This window comes from Pelodiscus sinensis, chromosome 29 (genome assembly GCF_049634645.1).
Source record: "Pelodiscus sinensis isolate JC-2024 chromosome 29, ASM4963464v1, whole genome shotgun sequence".
Lineage (NCBI taxonomy): Eukaryota > Metazoa > Chordata > Testudines > Trionychidae > Pelodiscus > Pelodiscus sinensis.
The window spans coordinates 13,246,597-13,264,703 of NC_134739.1; the positions used below are offsets into that span (position 1 = coordinate 13,246,597).

An 18,107-nucleotide genomic window follows, 5' to 3' on the forward strand; every position below is an offset into this window, starting at 1 on the left:
CGTAACTTACAATGAGTCTGACAAAGTATTTTCAGTTGAGGGGCTTCTGCCACTTTTCTTGGAAACTGTTCTCCAGTTTAATAATCTCCCTCTCAGTAAGTGTTCCCCTTTTAATGTCACCCCTTCAGTTTAGTTCATACCACCCTATACAGTGTCTTTCCAATACTTGATTGGATGGTTTTCCTAGGCCTAAAAGTTACTGTTACCACTAATTTTCCCTTTTTTCTTAAGTCATAAGTGCCTCACACCAGAAGATTTTAATACAAATCCTAGTCTCATGAGCACTTTATAGGCCACTATCTTCTGTGATGTCATGAGCATAAGAACAGCCACACTGGGTCAGGTCCATCTAGCCCAGCATCCTGTCTTCTGACAGTGGCCAATGCCAGGTGCTTCAGAGGAAATGAACAAAACAGAGCAAGTTCGAGTGATCTGCTCCCTTTGTTCAGTCCCATCTTTGGGCAGCGGGAGATTTAAGGACACCCAGAGCATGGCCTGTATGTGCCCTTAACCATATTGAGTAATAGCCACTGACGGATCTATCCTCCAGGAAATTAACAAATTATTTTTGAACCCAGTTATTCTTTTGGCCTTCACAGCATCCCCTGGCAGTGAGTTCCACAGATTGACTGAGGATTGTGTGAAGAATTTTCTTTTGATTTAAATAAGCTGCTGCCTATTAATTTCATCATGTGATTCTCCCTCTCCCCATTCTAAATTCTTGAGTTATGTGAAGAAGTAAATGTCACTTCCCTTTTCATTTTCTCCAGACCATTCATGATTGTATCAATGCCTCTGCTAATGTAGATCAAAGTTCTTTTTGCTTTTCTTGGTGCCATGTTGTATTGCAAACATGTAGCTAACTTGTTCAAGTTCTGTGGGGAGTAATGGATCATAACATCCTGAGGAACGAGCACTACGGGTGCTTCTGTCACTTCCTCTCCTTGATCACTGGGACTTTCCTTTTCCAGTATTTCAGGTTTAGAATCACATTTAAGTGGAAATGGGTAGATTTTACTTTGGTTTGACACTTTAAAATAGAGAAATTATGGGAGAAGTGCTTTGTGTAGCCACTCTGTCACACTTTACATCATTGACAATCATCCCAGGCTGCTTTTTTCATGCTTTGCACAAACTTGCACCCAGATCTCCACTCTGCACAAAAGTGGCAAGGCAACTTTCAAAGAAAAATAAAGGCTGAATAATTAAACCTATCTGGTCATCTTGGTGCTGAATGAGGATCCCTAAAATCTTACAGGTGGCATGCATTAGCTTAGAAGAAGTGCTACCTGAAAAAGCTGCCTGATATAGGCAGGCTTTGAAAACCAGCACTGTGTAGCTAATGTGCCCAAACTTTAGTAGAGAAGTTATTGCTCTGGTAGCTATGCTGATGGGCCATTTCCTGCTTTAATTGAAGAAGCTTTGATTGTATTTCTGACCGTGTTTTTTGTGAGCATTTAATCTCCAAGATATGTGCTATACAATCAATTTGTCAAACCCTTGGAAGCCCCCTTTAGACTGTGTCTGCTGCTAGTGCTTGTGTTTGTATTGCCTGTCTTCTAGGAGCTCACCTGTAAAGTTCATTGCATGTAAATGCTTATGACCTAATAAAAAGAAGGGTTTCCTCCAAAGCCTTTGATCTTATCCCAGCACTGTTGTAACAGGCAGTCTTGCATGGATCTGAGCGTTCTTACTCTTGTTAATTACAAGCAGGAAAATGACTATTCTGTTCTCTTCAGATTAGCCCGTCCAGGCCCAAATACCTGTTTCACTTTTCAGAGTTGGCAGTTATCACCACTGCTGTAGTTAGGATTCTCTTGCGTCCGAGTTTCCTCAAATGAACATTTTTTTTCTTTGCCTGTTTTTTCCTTTTGTGTCTTGTTTTAACATTTGAGTAGCCTTACAGAATCCTCCTATATCGGGGATTAAAATATATGGGCTGCTTCCTATCACCGATTGTTGTGCCTGTTTAAATGTATTGGTTTCTATAAAAGCATAGACTAAAAATGCTTTTCTGCACTAAAGGTGCTTAACCACCATGGTTACAGTTTCTCAGTCTTGGAAGAGGTGAGCCGGTGAAGAATGACCCTGTTGTACTCCCATTGGGGTTCCAGTATTTGTGGAGATTGTGGACATTTTTGAATTTCAGCTGCTTTGATTCTAGTTCTCTGTGCCTGCGGGTATGGGGCAGGCTGGGGACAACAGATGAGGAACAACTGGAAGCTATTCTCGACAGTGGAGCTGAAATCTCCATCATGTTGGGGATTAATAGTCAAATCAGAGGTGTTTCTAGTGAGGTTCTGCAGGGGTCAGCACTAGGCCCAGCATTCAATGTTTTCATCATTGCTCCAGCAGTAAATGTAAAATCACTGCTGGTAAAATGTGCGGCTAATGCTAAAATTAGCAGAATGATAACTAAGGACAACAGAGCAGTAATGCCGAGGGGTGGCTTGGTAAGCTGAGCATGTTCCCATCTGTATGCATTTTCATATAGTCAAATGCAGAATGGTACTTCGAGGGACAAGGAATGCAAGTCCTAGCTATGCAATAGGGGGCTGTAAATTAGAAGTCATAATGAACAAGCTACTCAGTGTGATGTCCCAGTGTGATGCTGTGGCAAAAAGAGCTAACACAACCCTTGGGTAAACAGCGAAGTAGTGAGTTAGGGGTAGGGAGGTGATTTTAGCTCTGTACAGCACTGGGGAGACAGATACAGGAATACTGCATGGTATTAACCTTTGCAACAAACTACCGAAGGGGAAGTTGCAGGTTCTCAATCACTTGATGTCTTGATCTGGGTGAATTTTTAGATGATTTGCATTAGCCACACACAAGTTATTGTGCTTAATATACGGATTACTGTGTGCAGAAGGTCAGATTTAGATGACCTAGTAGTTCCTTCTGATCTTAAACTCCGTGGATGTTTAAATATGCTGGGATTCTGTTCTGAATCTACTGAATGGTACCCTAGTATCCATTTCTAGGTGTGTTGCTAGAGAAAAAAAAACCCTCTGCCCCAAGGGATTGAGCAGTGGTGGCAGCGGAACTGGCAAAAACATTTTCCATTTATTCTGTTTTCATGGGAATGTTCTGCCATCATGGACGTTCCTGAATTCGGTAGATACTACTATGGTGTTTGTTTTCCATTGTAGCAAGAAGAGGAAAAAGTTCTGAAGTTGGTCCAGAAGAAGTTCTGTGCAAGTGGACCATATAGCGGTAAGATGAAGGCTAATAGCAGGAGTCGAGCCGTGCATCATATTGTATGCCACGCCAGCACTTCCGTGAAACTCAACTCTTGCACTGTCTGATTGCACAGGCAGGTGCCCTTTTAGGATTTAGATCTTTTTTAAATACTTGTTAAAACTCCAAGTTAAGCTACGCCCTGGATGCTCGTACATTTTTAGCATGTGTCTACACTGCACAGAAAAGCCACGGAGCTGAGTCACAGAGCCTGGATGCATTGACTTTGCCTTGTAGGGGGTGGGGTTCAAAATAGCAGTGTAGATGTTCGGGCTTGGGCTTCAGCCCTGGCTCTGAAACTTGGGACAGGAATGGGCTCGGAGCCCAAGTGTCTCCACAGCTGTATTTAGCCCCACACCCCGAGCTCCCTGAGCCGGCTCTGGTGTTTTCCTCCGCAGTGTAGACGTATTCTGAATCTGCATGTCATAATCACATGTATGGGGGAGAGACTTTCACTGGTAAAATGCTTTTATTTGATCATATTCGGATGTTTAAATCTTTGGTCAATATCCGATCTAGGGCCTTGACTGTCACCTTAAAGAGCTCTTCTCAGGGGCCTCAGTAACTGAGTAACTTCTCCACGGCTAAAAGAAAGCACAAGCGTCTGGTTTATAATTTAAGCAGATACAAATGCTGGTTAGCTATTGCATGTTCAGAAATTAAAACGTGTTATTTCCCACATGAGATGTGGATGTCTGTTGTCATTATAATCTAAAAGGCACCTTGGCCATTTTCCTGACAGAATAAGCTGACTTAAATGCTTGTGTTGAATTGGCTGCTGAAACCTGCTAGAACATCAGGCTGACCCTCTGTCGAGTGGTGTGTACACACCTTCTCCTCTCAGCCTTCGTTTTTTCCTTTCCCTCGTTTAGGGGAGGACTGGCCTCTGTGGATGGTCCCCATCAGTATTTGTACAAGCGATGACCCCAGCTGTGCCAAAATGCAAGTGCTGATGGACAAGCCAGAGCTAACAGTGGTTTTAAAAGATGTGAAGCCAGACCAGTGGGTGAAGGTGAGTTTGTGTAGTGGGGAACATTCGCGAGAGACTTACATTCAGCCTTCCTGAGATTTTCCATTATGCTTCATTCCAGCCGTTCATTTGCCTTTCCTGCTCTTTGAGTCGCAAGCTTCTGGGGGGGGGGGGGGGGTGTCTTGTCAGTGCCATTACCTTGCATTGGCTCAGCTCTGCTAGAGCTGGCATAGTGGTCTGTTTTCCCCTCGGGTTTGCTTCCCGGAGCGTTCTAGACAATATAAAGTCCAACCATTTAGGAATCCGAGCCTGGAAAAGCTGAGTGTTGCCATTAAACCCAGGCAGCTTTGAATTGAACTCTGGTGGCTTTTTGTGCATCCCCATGGCAACCACAGCTTAGCTAAAGCCAGTCCTGGGCAAAAATAGTCCCACTTCATTGTTCAGGAGTGTGGAGAGTTGTTACTGGCTATTACCAGGCCGATAGAGATCTGCAAGTGAAAAATTCAGTGTTAAGGTCTTCTGTAGGTATTAGTGTCTGTATTGGAATCTGAATTTCAAAACTGTGACAGACCCTTGGTTGGATCGCTGCCATGTGGATATGTAGGTTACAGTCATTCTTAAGGTGGAGCAGGATTGTGAAAGGTGACTCAATGAAATATCATTATGGGCTAGTCTCACTGATTCCATATCAAATGGGTCTCCTCCCATTCTCGACCTTTGTCTACCAAATAGCTTAATTAGAAAATCCAAATACCATGTGGTAACTCTGTTCACGGCTCTTGATGTGGACCCCTACATCCACGTCTCCATCTCCAGGTAGGACACCATCACTGCCAGTTCTGAGTCCTTCCTTCTGGCATAGCTACAGCTCTGTGAGTCTCCATGCAAGTCTTTACCATCCTAGCAGCACAACTACACCACCTCGGCTACTCGATATTTCCGGTCAAGACGACTGGCTCCTTGTCGTGCTTCCTGACCAGAACAATCTGCGCCATTCTCGCCCTTCACGGTCTCCCAATGTCTCTAGCTGGCTGCATCAATGAGGACAAGATGGTGCTCGTACCTGCACGGATGATTTACTGGGGCAAAGTTCAGCTCTTATCGTGGCAGTTGTCTTTCTCCCAGTGGACTGCTTTGCTGCTCTAGCAGCCATAATTGCAGACCTGCATCACAAGTGCCATGGGCTGCTGTTCTCTCTTTCTCCTTGGACATATCGTACCTCTGTCATTCTGCACGCATGTCTGCATGTGCTTGCCTGCAGCTGTGGCTCCTCTCCATCTACAGACCCAAGGAGGTTCATTTGGAGGCCAGAATCCCAGAGGGCTATGGCTTCCCTCACATGATGGACCAGTCCTCCCAGGGTCATGGCCAGGACCCCTTCCCAGCCTGCAGGCCACCAGATGCCTCCCAGTAGGGTTGAGGATCCCATCTAGACCAGCAGTTTTCAACCACGGGTACGTGTACCCTTGTGGGTATGCAGGCGTTTTCCAGGGAGTGCATCAACTCATCTGGACATTTGCCTAGTTGTGCAATGGGCTACATGAAAAGCACTAGCAAAATCAGTACAAACTAACAGTTCATACACACAGTGACTTGTTTATACTGCTCTGTATTCTGGGCACTGAAAGGTAAGTGCAATATTTATATTCCAGTTCATTTATTTTATAATTACACGATGATGAGGGAGCAAGCATTTTGTCAGGAATAGTGCGCTGGGACACTTTTGTATTTTGTAAGCAAGTATATTTTAAGTGAGGTGAAATTTGCGGGTCTTCAAGACAAGTCAGACTCCTGAAATTGGTACAGTCGTCTGGAAAAGTTCAGAGCCATTGATCAGAGCATCACACAGGTGTGGGAGGCTTGGATGCCACAGGAGGTCAGAATGCACATAAACGTGCTGGAACTGAGGGCAGTCCCTTTCGCATGCCAGACATCGTTTCTTCTCCTCTGGTCTCAGCACATTCAGTTCTTCCCCAGCAATCGTGTGCGTCAGCAAGCCAGCCCCAGCAACACTTACACCTTCTGTGCTGCGTCCATCCACCTTTGGAATTGCTGCATCAATCACCATGCGACGCTCCAAACCACATACCTCCCAGGCACTCCAAATTCCCCAGCTGGCATGCTCAGAAGTACCTATCTTGCTTATGAGTGGGAGTTCCATGACGCTAGGGATGTGAAATCCCGTTTGATTGGTACATAATGTTTAACTGGTTAATCAGTTAAAGTGGGAGGGGGAAGCCTGGCTGGGCTAGAGTGGCCCCCCTCCTGCGGACAGGGACTGCCCCAGCTGCTACTGCCTATGGCACACCTGGGCTGGGTCCGCTGCCAACAGGGGCTGCTGCAGCCGAGCTGGAGGCATGCTCGGCTGGGCTTGCTGCCAACTGTTCCAGCTGAGTTGGAGCAGCTCCTGCCTGTGGCAGGCTGGATCATGTCACATCCCTACATGATGCCACATTCAGGTGCCACAAATGGGGCATCCTATGGTGGGGTCTCTTTGCCACTCACAAAAGCGGAAAGCTGCCCCTTTGTTGCTGCACGGGGCCATGGGGGTGGACTCTCAAGTGAAGCTCTTCTCCTTCATAGACAGGCGACCTCCACTACGCCTTCCCCATTTCCCTTCTCCCACAAGTGTTACATAAGATCTGACGGGACCAAAATTCTTGTAGCCCAGCTCTGACCATCCCTTTTGTGATTCCTGGACCGCCTCATATTCTCCACTGCATGTAACTTCTCCACCACCTAATTCAGTGCGTCCATCTTTGTGTTTTCTGCCCCACACCACAAGTTTCCCATGCAGACAGGGTCCTGCGCTCCCTCAGCATCTGCCGTGCCAAGCATTCTACCTCCATGGGGCTAGCTCCTTTCATACGGCCCCAAAACTATTTGTGGACATTGCCAAACCCTCTCCTCCCAACAAATCTGGCTCTCTGGATGTTGACCCGCTGCATCTCTGCCTCCCCTGCCACCTGTCCTGTGAGATGGTGCTGGGGGGAACCAGCTTTTTAAGTCAGCTCCAGCTCTTCCCCTCTCCCCCCCTTGCTGCCTCTGATACAGAAGCAGCAAGGGTGGGGGGGGAGTGACTACTCGAGTATTGACTCAACTACCTGATAAGCATATGCTTATCGGGTAGTCGACTAGTCGCTTACATTCCTAGTCCTGTGTGGGATCCACCACGGTTAACCCTCCCATGTGCCGGATGAGAATGGGAGGACAGATGAAAGATCAGAAATGTCAGTTCCTCACCCTTCTGAGAGTGGAGCACTATCCTTTGTTCAATCAGCCTGCTGACGGAAGCAGTTGACCAGCAGAGGTTTGAACTTCCCTCCATGCTGATCGGCTGCTTGTTTTGAAGCTTGGCTGTGCTTCTGTACGTCTTAACCCAGTTAAACCAGCCTAGATGTTTGAATGCCCAGCATGGGTCATGGAAATGTACTGTTATTTCAGCTGACCTGCAGTTTAAGCTTATTTACCACAAAGCACTTTCACACAGGACAGAGGAATGGACTTGATTTTCTAGAGGAAGTAAGAAGAGCTCTGCAGACTGGATTTGGATGGTTTCTGAATGTTGCATGGGCATTGCCAATATCAGAACTCAATTGAGCTGGCTATGGAGTGACTGTAGATACAGCGTTTTTGTTCTCCCTCTATACTTAGATGTGTCTCTATGCTGCAGTCTGCTTTCAGACATGTAGAGATGCATGTTTGTCATCCTCAGACAGCTCCATTTTGCTCACTTTAGACCTCCGTTCACATTTGCCCTCCTTATTATAACTCTCCATGGAGTTGATTCAGTCAGTCTCGTGGAGCTTTTTTCTCTATACCGGTAGTGCACACCCTTTTTTAATTCGCGACCCCCACAGGGGCCGCTGAATTTGGTGGAGGGGGGAAAAAAAAAGAAGTGGCCCCTTTAATTGTCGGGTCACAGCCACTCTCCTGCCACTCCCCCTGCCGCGTGTACGTCAGACGCCGAACTGAGAAGCCAGGAAAAGCAACTGGCCGGATCCAAGCGCTGTGACCCCAAGGGGGTCACGACCCACAGGTTGCACACTGCTGCTCTATGCTTTCTAGTTTAAATGCTAGCCTCTGTCTTTCTTCCCTATGTTAAACTAACCACTGATGGTGCAAGAACATTTACCTGCACAGCTTCTGCCATTCTGGATAAGCGTGTTTCAACTCACCTTATTTCAGCTTTCTCCTCCCTTGCTTATACCTCTTAATTTATTTTTCCCTGTGCTGTGCAAAATAGTTACGATTTTTAAAGGACTGGGTGACTGATTTTGCTCCATATATAGACATGGGCCATTAGAAAATTGAGGCTTTGTCTACACTGGCACATTTGGTTACCAAAAACTGCCTTTTTGCAACAAAACAGTGAGTGTTTACACTACAATGCAACTTTCTTGGGAACAAAAAATCATTTTGGTGACACAAAAGCTTCCAGCCCTGCGAGAGACGTTTGTCTTTCCCCTCCCTTCATCGTCGACAAAGAGCCAGGGTGGACTCTGCCATTTGTTTGGTTGAGAGAACTGGCATCCCCCTGTGTCCAGCCATGATGGCTGTGCACAGTGTTTTGTAATCTCTCCTAACCTGCAGGCCTGTGCCCCTCCCCTTTCAAAGCTCGGGGAAGTGTTTGGCAGCAGAGTGAGCTGCTCCCTTTGGGGAACAAACAAAGAGCAAATCACTGGGATGCTCCTGTTCTGCCCGGCTAGGAACCCAGCGGCGGGCAGGCTGCTGCTGCAGGAGGAGGGCTGGAGAGACAGCCATGCTGCTTGGACATTCCTCAGCACAGAGAGCTCCCAGAGCTACTCATGATGCTGCTCCAACAGCTGAGAGTGCTGTGGTAGAATGCGGAGGGAATCCCAAGCAGCGCAGGGATCAGCTCTGCCTTCTCACAGCACCGCACTGTGGAATGCTTCCCCCCTTGTTTTGCTCTCTGTCGATAGGATGCTAGCAATATGGCCATGAAATGTCGACAATGGGAGGCCGAAAAAATGGTCTAGCATGTCGACAGCACTTTTGTTGCCAGACCTCCCCAGTGTAGACACAGCCTGAGTTAGACAACAGCTTGTTTATTTGTTCTGTGTTAGTAATGTTGGTTTTGTGTTGGTGTATTTCAGTTAAACCTGGGAACAGTAGGGTTTTACCGTACTCAGTACAGCCCTGACATGCTGGAGAATTTAATACCTGGGATCCACGACCTCTCCCTACCCCCTGTGGACAGACTTGGACTGCAGAATGATCTCTTCTCTCTGGTGAGCAATGCTCTTTCTGCCCTGTGGTGTCTGCTTTGCCGATGATAAATGAGAACCACAGTTACTGCAGCTATCAGTATCTGAGTCAAAGCACCTTTGGGATTACTGCATACAGAGGTTATTAATGAGCTTTGCAAGTTTGCACTTGTGCTGTAGATTTAAACCCTATGGCACAAATTTGAGCCTGTAACTTTTTTTTGGCCGTTTCCCACGGGGCTGTTTTGCTTTTGGGGACAGAATCCATTTTATGCCCCACAGATTATACACTTATTTTTGAAACTGCATACGATTTGAATGTTCCCTGTGAAACCGTGACCCCTTTTTCTTTTTCTAAAACTGGCTGGTTGAGGTCCTCTTTTCCTGAAGTGGTGTTGGATTCAGTTTTAAAGCACAAATTTGCATTAAAGCAAGATGTACCAGCTTTGAATATCACCTTTCAAAGATACAAATGTACCATGAGGTGGGCTCTTGGAGAAGTTAGCTCCCGCAACTGGTGTCATGGTTGATTATATGGCCAATCAGCAATCAGTTGAGGAATTTAAACAGTGTTGAGATCACACTGACTTCCTGCAACTTTTAGAAGTAGTCTTAGCCTTTTGTGTGTAAAGTATGCCACCATTTAGCCGTTAAGGTTTTTAAGGGGACACTGTCAAGTAGTTTTGGCTGCAGGTTCAGTATTGTAAACTACTAGGAACACAAATATTTTCATGACACTTGAAAAAACAAAACCAAACAAAACGGTGATTTAATTCTTTTCTCATAGCGCTGGAAACAGGTTTGTGCTAGCACACGAGAACTGGGGAATGAAATTGACTTCCCTAGCTTCCCCATTGTCCCAGCTGAATGAAGGGCAAAAAGTAAACAGCAAACATGGTAACAAGTAAAATGTAGATGTTTAATCCACAGTGAGGTTTCAGTGGACACAGATCCTGACTGTGAGTAAGGAATGTCTGAGGGAGTTCTGCTCTCAGCCTTAACACTGTGACTTTTTGTGACTTTGGGAAGGTTGTTTATGCTCTGTGCCTCAGTTTTCCCCTTAGCCTTCCTTTTCATAAAGTGCTTTTTCTGCAGATCAAATGCACTTTGGGTGCTGTGTATTGTTAATAAGTCAGGTGAGACGCTCAATAGAACCATCTTGGTACCATCTCTCTCCATGCACAAATGCTGCTCACGTTTAGGATCCCGTAGACTATGAAGAGGAAAGAATGTTAAATAACGATGTGGTGAACTATTGAATGTTTCTGTTCTGTTTGGAGATGAGATTAATCTGTCTCTTTTCCTCTCCCAGGCCCGAGCTGGAATCATTAGCACTGTAGAGGTTCTAAAAGTCATGGAGGCTTTTGTGAATGAGCCCAATTATACTGTGTGGAGCGACCTGAGCTGTAACCTGGGGATTCTCTCAACTCTCTTGTCCCACACAGACTTCTATGAGGAAATCCAGGTGTTTGTGAAAGATGTCTTTTCACCCATAGGGGAGAGGCTGGGATGGGACCCCAAACCTGGAGAGGGTAGGAGATTTTTTTATGCTATGGAATTGAATAGTGGTTTTGAAATATTGTTATGTGGTGAATAAGTTAAAAACTCTGGATGCGTGGGGCATTGCTGCGGGTGGGTTGAGAAAAGTGTTCCTCGTGTTCTCCTGCTGCACTGAAAACCAGATGACATGGCAAAATCCACCTCCGTATGTTTCTCTGCACCTCAAGAGGTCTCTTCTCCTAAATTGCAAGGCTGATGACCAACCTTATGCATGCACTACAGTCTGAGCCATGCTGGAGAGAGGCTGAAATAGACATTACACCTAACGTTAGGCCAGATTGCAGATCTAACTGTGTGTCTAGCCTGCAAATTCCTCTTCTCATGAGCCTTTGCTCAGAAATCAATGCAGTCTCCAGCAGAGCCAAGGGAGTGGAACAGGGGTAGTTTTTTCCCACGGCTTACAAGGATATAGGAGAGGAAATGGTTGTGCATTTTATAGCCTGTCCTAATGGCTGTAGGTCGTGAATGGAGCTGCTTAAATATTGTTCCAGATTAATTTTTCTCTCTCTCCTACCCTCGTTCATCAGGTCATCTGGATGCACTTCTGAGGGGCCTGGTTTTGGGAAAACTAGGAAAAGCTGGGCATAAGGCAACATTAGAGGAAGCTCGACGTCGGTTTAAGGACCATGTGGAAGGAAAGCACATCCTGTCAGCGGACCTGAGAAGTCCTGTAGGTTACTGTGAACGCTACTTCCTAATGGAGCCGATCCCATTTTCACTCTGCCTCTTGTTCTGTGCCAGACGGGTTTATTTAGTGACCAGAGTAGTCCCTTCCTGCAGCACTGCCTGCCTAGGTTTTTATCCCTGTATTAGATTTGTACAGAGCAGATCTTGCCTTTTGTTGATAACGTTTGCCATTTTCCTCATTGCTTTGGGACTTGTTAGTGAGCTGATCCTCATCTCCTTCGGCAAGTGTCAGAAATCCGTGCCACAGTCTTACGGTTGCTTGGTAAATGCATTTCTGCTGTGCCCTCTGTTGAATTGTGGCTGACTTGACTCAGTAATTCACAGGTTAATCCTTTGGTTGCTGGCTTTTTCCAGGCAGCTGACTGACTGAATGCTTATAGGTATTGTCTCATGAGGACTAACATGCTTTAACTGAAATAATTGGGTTCACAACTGGAGTATTTGGTTAAAATTCAGTGACCTGTGATATTTAGGAAGTGAGACCAGATAATGAAAAGATCCCATCTGACCTTAAACACCATTCATTTTTGTGTATATATTTGTCCCCAGATATATACACAATACATTATATTGAGTTAATGTAGTTCAATAAAAGGTTTACCCTTTTACTATTATTCTGTTTAGCATGTCTAAGGAAAGTGTGACACATTCTAATGATTTCTATCACCAGATCGGTTTGAAAATCCCATTGGTCTGAGATCAGGGACTGGTTTCATTCAGTCAGTATTGGGCCAATACCAAATAGCACTGATTAGATGAAAGGATTGGTTATAGTTTTAAGATCAGATATTTTGTGAATTACCGGAACCTGGGAATGATTTGGGTCTTAGGCCATTGGAAATCACTTATCTGAAGAATTTGATTTCTAGCTCTGAGGTGTCAACTGCCGAAATCCATGCCTGGTGTGAAGGAGGGCAAGGAGCAAGACACATCTTTAAAGGTCTTGTGACTTACGGGGACTGGTCCAGTACAGATGCTGTCAGGGCTAGTAAATGTCTCCAAGATCTGGTCCCAGACAGGTGATGAGAGAAATGTATTACTGCAGATCATCTTTATGCTATGCCTGTGGGTATCCTTGTGTACAGTGTCTCACCTATCAGAGGGGTAGCCGTATTAGTCTGAATCTGCAAAAGCGGCGAGGAGTCCTGTGGCACCTTATAGACTAACTGAAGTGTAGGAGCATAAGCTTTCGTGGGCAAAGACCCACTTCATCAGATGCAAGGGGGTCTTTGCCCACGAAAGCTTATGCTCCTACACTTCAGTTAGTCTATAAGGTGCCACAGGACTCCTCGCCGCTTTTGCAGTGTCTCACCTGTAACCCATTCATCCATATTGCCATCTTCGCCTGCTTGGTCAAAGACCCTTTCTTCTTTGTGATTTCCCTTAGGTGTACGTAACAGTTCTGAAGCATGGGGATGGTGTTACTTTAGACACTATGCTCAAGGTGAGTGTTCTTATGGCCTTATATTTCTGTTAGCTCAAGAGCTGTCCGTTTATACAGCCAGGAAGTAAATGTCCCTCATGGGCTGATCTGTTATCAGCTTGTGTGACGCTAGGGTCGCTCCCCATCTGCATGGGGAGATGAGTGCCACGGTGCGGTTACGTGACGTGTAGGGTGCAGGTGCCATCTAGTGGGCTGCTGCTCTTTTCACAAAGTAGTGTCTCATTGCTCAGAGGAGCAGTGCCTGCTTGGCCCGGTGGGACCGAAGTGGTGAGTAGCCCAGCGCAGATTACCAGTTGGCCGTGTGCCCTGCTGGGCAGCAGGAAATGCAGAGCGCCCTGGGAATGTTCACAGCCGCGTAGTACTGCTTGTCCACTTCATAAGCTCCTGTGCTTGAATGCCAGCCGTGCAGCTCCAGGACATTACTGTACGGGGCAAGAATCCACATCAGGATTGCTCCTAGTCATTGCTCATTCTTGTTCCCTCAAGCTTCACAAGCAAGCAGATATGCAGGAGGAGAAGAACCGAATTGAGCGAGTCCTTGGAGCCATCTCCCAGCCTGAACTGATCCAAAAAGTTCTGACCTTTGCACTTTCAGTAAGTTATCCGGGGCGGGGGCTGGTGCTTATCTGCCTCGTGGGGAAGAGCACTGAAGTGTCAGAACTGCTTTTGAAAAGGACTCCCCAGCCACTGGCCTTGTGGCCATGTTTTTGGGCGTCATGCCGGATCCTGTGATGAACGCAGAAGACTTCCTCATGGGGTGACTTTCTGCTGTCTACCTTAAAATGCCAAAAGGTGCATGGGCTGGGAGAACAGAAGCTGATCCGTGCTGCCTACAACCTCTAAAAGGGGCCTTGGGGAATATAGAAAGCCTTGGGTCTATTTCCGAGGGCGCTGGCTTGAAGAGTTCTTCCTCCTTGTTTGCAGGAAGAGGTACGTCCCCAGGATACCGTATCAGTTATCGGTGGAGTGGCTGGAGGCAGCAAACAGGGGAGAAGAGCTGCCTGGAAATTTGTAAAGGATAATTGGGAGGAACTTTATAATCGCTATCAGGGTGGATTCTTAATATCTAGACTAATAAAGGTGGGTGCAGTTGCCTGGAAACATTGGGCATATTGTTAATAACATCTAGACACTTCTAATTAAAATGCTTCTCCAGGCTTGAAAATAACTATTCTTATCCCTTTCCAGCTATCAGTGGATGGATTTGCAATTGATAAAATGGCTACGGAGGTTAAGGTAAGAATCATTTTGCCTGAGTCTTGTCCCAGCGTAACGAAGGAATGATTAGCTTTCTTGGACAGCCACTGGAGTGGGGAAGCCAGAACTTCCTGATGTCAAATTCTAATGTAATTTTTTCTGTTGACTCTGGCTGTGATTTTGGCTACCTCACTTAACCTCTTAAATGAGAGAGTTCCACTGGCTTAAGTAAACTGGTTTTTAAACTGATTTAGTTGAACCAGTAAAAATCCCAGTGTAGATGCTCACTTTGTCTTAGTTTAATCTGATGCCTATTCCATTCAAAGCAAACTGCTATAAACCTGGTTTGAACCAGAATAAGTGTCCATATAGTTAAACCCAGTGCAAAAAGCTAAATTGGTTTTAAATCATCCCGTTAAGTAAACTGGTACAACTTTCGTTATGTAGACTCTCTGTTTCTGCCTTTTGTAAATTGGATTTAATACCTATGTATGTCAGAAGTTGTGATGTGGTTATCTATTTCATGTTTGTCTATACATACTATATGATGTGGATTTATACATATAATATGTTGGGGACTAATTTAGCTACAACTACTCGGGAGCTCTTGGAATCATTTGGATGGTTCTCTGAAAACATCCACTCAGTGTGCAGCGGCAGTCAGAAAAGCAGATAGAATGTTAGGAATCATTAAAAAAGGGATAAAGAATAAGACGGAACGTGTCTTATTGCCTCTGTATAAAACCATGGTACACCCACATCTTGAATACTGCATACAGATGTGGTCACCTCATCTTAAAAAAAGATATATTGGCATTGGAACAGGTTCAGAAAAGGGCAACAAAAATGATTAGGCTTTGGAGCGGGTCCCATATGAAGAGAGATTAAAAATACTTGGACTTTTCAGCTTGGAAAAGGGGAGACCAAGGGTGGGGGGTATGATAGAGGTCTATAAAATCATGACAGGTGTGGAAAAAGTGAATAAGGAACAGTTATTTACTTATTCCTAGAATATAAGAACTAGGGGTCACCAAATGAAATTAATAGACAGTAGGTTTAAAACAAACAGGAAGTTTTTCTTCACTCAGTGCACAGTCAACCTGTGGAACTCCTTGCCAGAGGATGTGGTGAAGACTAGGACTTTAACAGGGTTCAAAAAAGAGCTAGATAGATTCATGGAGGTTAGGTCCATCAATGGCTGTTAGCTAGGATGGGTAGGAATGGTGTCCCTAACTCTTGAGGCCCACTTAAAAGCGACAGGTTAAAAATGAATCTGACCGATAACAAAGGCATTAATAATCTTTAAGGACCATGGGCTTAGTTTAGCATCTTCCAAGCAGCCTAGTGACATTCGCACCTTGGATTTCTCTCGTTTGCTGCCCTCCCATGATAAGCGAGATGCTGGTGCTGTCTTTGTTAAAACTCGGTTTGCTGCCACTGTATGCATCAGGACACAGAGGTAGAAGGCACTGTCTGAACCAGTTTGCCGAAATAATGCCAAGGATGTTCCCTACCGGAGCCTGGGTGTGTGTGTGGAACAATGTGTACAGCAAGGGTGTTGAGAACCATTGAACCAAACTGTAAACCCTGGATATGGAGCAAACCACTTCAAGCCAGAGGTGCTGTAAGCACCCCCCAGCACCTGTGCCAGAGCAGAGCAATGAAAAGGCATTTTGCTGTGGCCCTGAAGTGCCTGTAGTTATACACACGAAAGGGCCCCATCCTGTGGTCTTGACTCACCCGCTAAGCTTATTGTTATCGGTGTCTCTTCTCGCATGAACAAGGGCTCCAGAATCTAGATGATTGTTGCTTTTGCAGAAGTACTTTCTATCCAAGTGGTGAATTTGACCATTAAAAAAAAAAAAAGACTTGTCTATGGCCATTTACCCTGCCTGGTCGCTTGTGTGTTTTATCCAGGCCTTCTTCGACAGCCACCCCGCCCCCTCGGCAGAGCGCACTGTCCAGCAGTGCTGCGAGAATATCCTGCTAAACGCAGCGTGGCTGAATCGGGACGCGGAGAGCATCCAGCAGTATCTTCTGCAGCGCAAGGCCCCGCCAGCCATGGTGTGACTGTGTGCATGCGCGGCTGCAGCCCTGCTGCCTCGCCAGGAGAGGGAGGAGCTACCCCACAGCTGATTCATATGCCAAGAAGTTGGAGTCTTTTCTCAGAGCAGTGAGACTTGGACGATGAATGTAGTTAACTGGTTCCTGCACACACTCCAGAATTAAATTCTATTAAAAAAATTATCAGCAATTCAGCAAAAAAAAGTCTGTAAATATGATAGTAATAAAATAGAGCATAACAAAACTGTGAAACTTCCTCAAGCCTTGTCAGTGGTTAAAATATTTAACACCCCTTCCTACGCTCTGATTGACAGATGGTATGTTTTTGACATCCAGAAGCTGTGGGCCAGTGGAATTTTGTGGTGTGCTTGGGGCAGGAATGGGTTAACACCGCTGTGTGAGACAGCCTTACAGGACACTGTAGTGCGCGTTGTATGGAACAGTTCACTATGAAAGGCAGGTAGCTGGTATAAAGTAGTCTAAGTCTGTGCATAAATTCCACCTGCGTGGTTTTTGGGAGATTATTTTCCTGCAACCTCCAATCAAATCCAAGGATAGTAGGTACCTCCCTTTCCCCCCCCAATCCCTTCTGTGTCACCTCTTGGCAAAAAGAAAAATGTTCTGTCGCTCTTTGGTTTTTCTCCTTGGTTCCATTTGCTGATGTCCTTCTTAGAGATAAAGGAATTGTTAAAGAAACATCTTTCATAGCCACATTAAATAAGAGATCAATTTATGCAATATTTTTTCCTTATTAAATGCACCCTCAAAATGCATGTGTATGAGGAAATAGAATAGTGTGTGTGACTGGTTCCCCATAGCCACTGGTAAAGGGCGGGCACCCATGACCTGTTTAAAAGATCTAGCTTGTTCTGCCTCCTTACACCCATAGCCACACTCGCTTTTTAGTTCCTTTGCTGTGATGTTGATGGTAATTTGATACAGAAGCCTTAAATTAGTGATAACTGGTGTGATGATAAAGTCTAAACTGTGTGCCACCATTTATTTCACAAATCAGCATGGTCTACTAATCAGAAGACACAGTCTAATAAATGAAAGTTTGAGTTCCCATGGTTTTTCTTTTAACAGGAATTCATATTTGGTGTGGCTTAATTGTATTTCAGAAGGTCATCAGACTAACTGTCAGACTGCTTCCCTGAAATTTTTTGTGCTATTGTTTAAAAAAAAAAAATTAAAACAGTTGGCGTTAATAAAAATGTCAATGTGAAATCCATGCCCTGCTTTTTGTGTTCTGTTCAAGTCCCGAAGAGGCATTGCTGCTTCAGATTCATCGTCACACCTGGGAAAGCTGCTGACATTTCCACAGAACGCTGTTGGGCCGTTGTGGCTTTTCACTACCCAGAGGAGCACTTGTCCTCAGCCTTCTTGTCCCTCCCACAGACAGTGACCAGGCGCCAGGGTGGCTGGATAAGGTAACCACACAGAGATTAGAAGACCAGTGTTTCTTGTGGCTCAGGCCCTTTGGTCTGGGACACCTTCTGGTCCACAAATCAGCCAGATATGCTTCTGGTGCAGTCCCCCGGGCTTTTATTGTTGGTTCCCACCACCGTCTATGTACAAAATTTACAGTCAACTCAGCCAGCTCCTCCGTCTGCCTGGGAGCACACTCAGTCACACCCTGGCTCCTTGCTGCTCCTTGCCCCTCTTTCCTGGCTTCCTTCCTCTGCCTTATATAGCCCTCTCCCAGTGAGGCCCACAG

At 45.5% G+C, this 18,107-nt stretch overlaps 1 protein-coding gene across 1 annotated transcript in view; it reads left to right on the forward strand.

The window, feature by feature from the left end:
• Positions 1-17,621, forward strand: part of NPEPPS (aminopeptidase puromycin sensitive) — a 66,059-nt gene extending 48,438 nt beyond the window's left edge. The window contains exons 14-23 of the mRNA XM_075911445.1: positions 3,153-3,216; positions 4,113-4,252; positions 9,328-9,462; positions 10,751-10,970; positions 11,526-11,668; positions 13,073-13,129; positions 13,616-13,723; positions 14,054-14,209; positions 14,318-14,365; positions 16,244-17,621. Of these exons, the coding sequence (XP_075767560.1) occupies positions 3,153-3,216; positions 4,113-4,252; positions 9,328-9,462; positions 10,751-10,970; positions 11,526-11,668; positions 13,073-13,129; positions 13,616-13,723; positions 14,054-14,209; positions 14,318-14,365; positions 16,244-16,396 (1,224 nt within the window). The 3' untranslated portion in view covers positions 16,397-17,621. The remainder of the gene's footprint in view (positions 1-3,152; positions 3,217-4,112; positions 4,253-9,327; positions 9,463-10,750; positions 10,971-11,525; positions 11,669-13,072; positions 13,130-13,615; positions 13,724-14,053; positions 14,210-14,317; positions 14,366-16,243) is intronic.
• Positions 17,622-18,107: the final 486 nt, after the last annotated feature.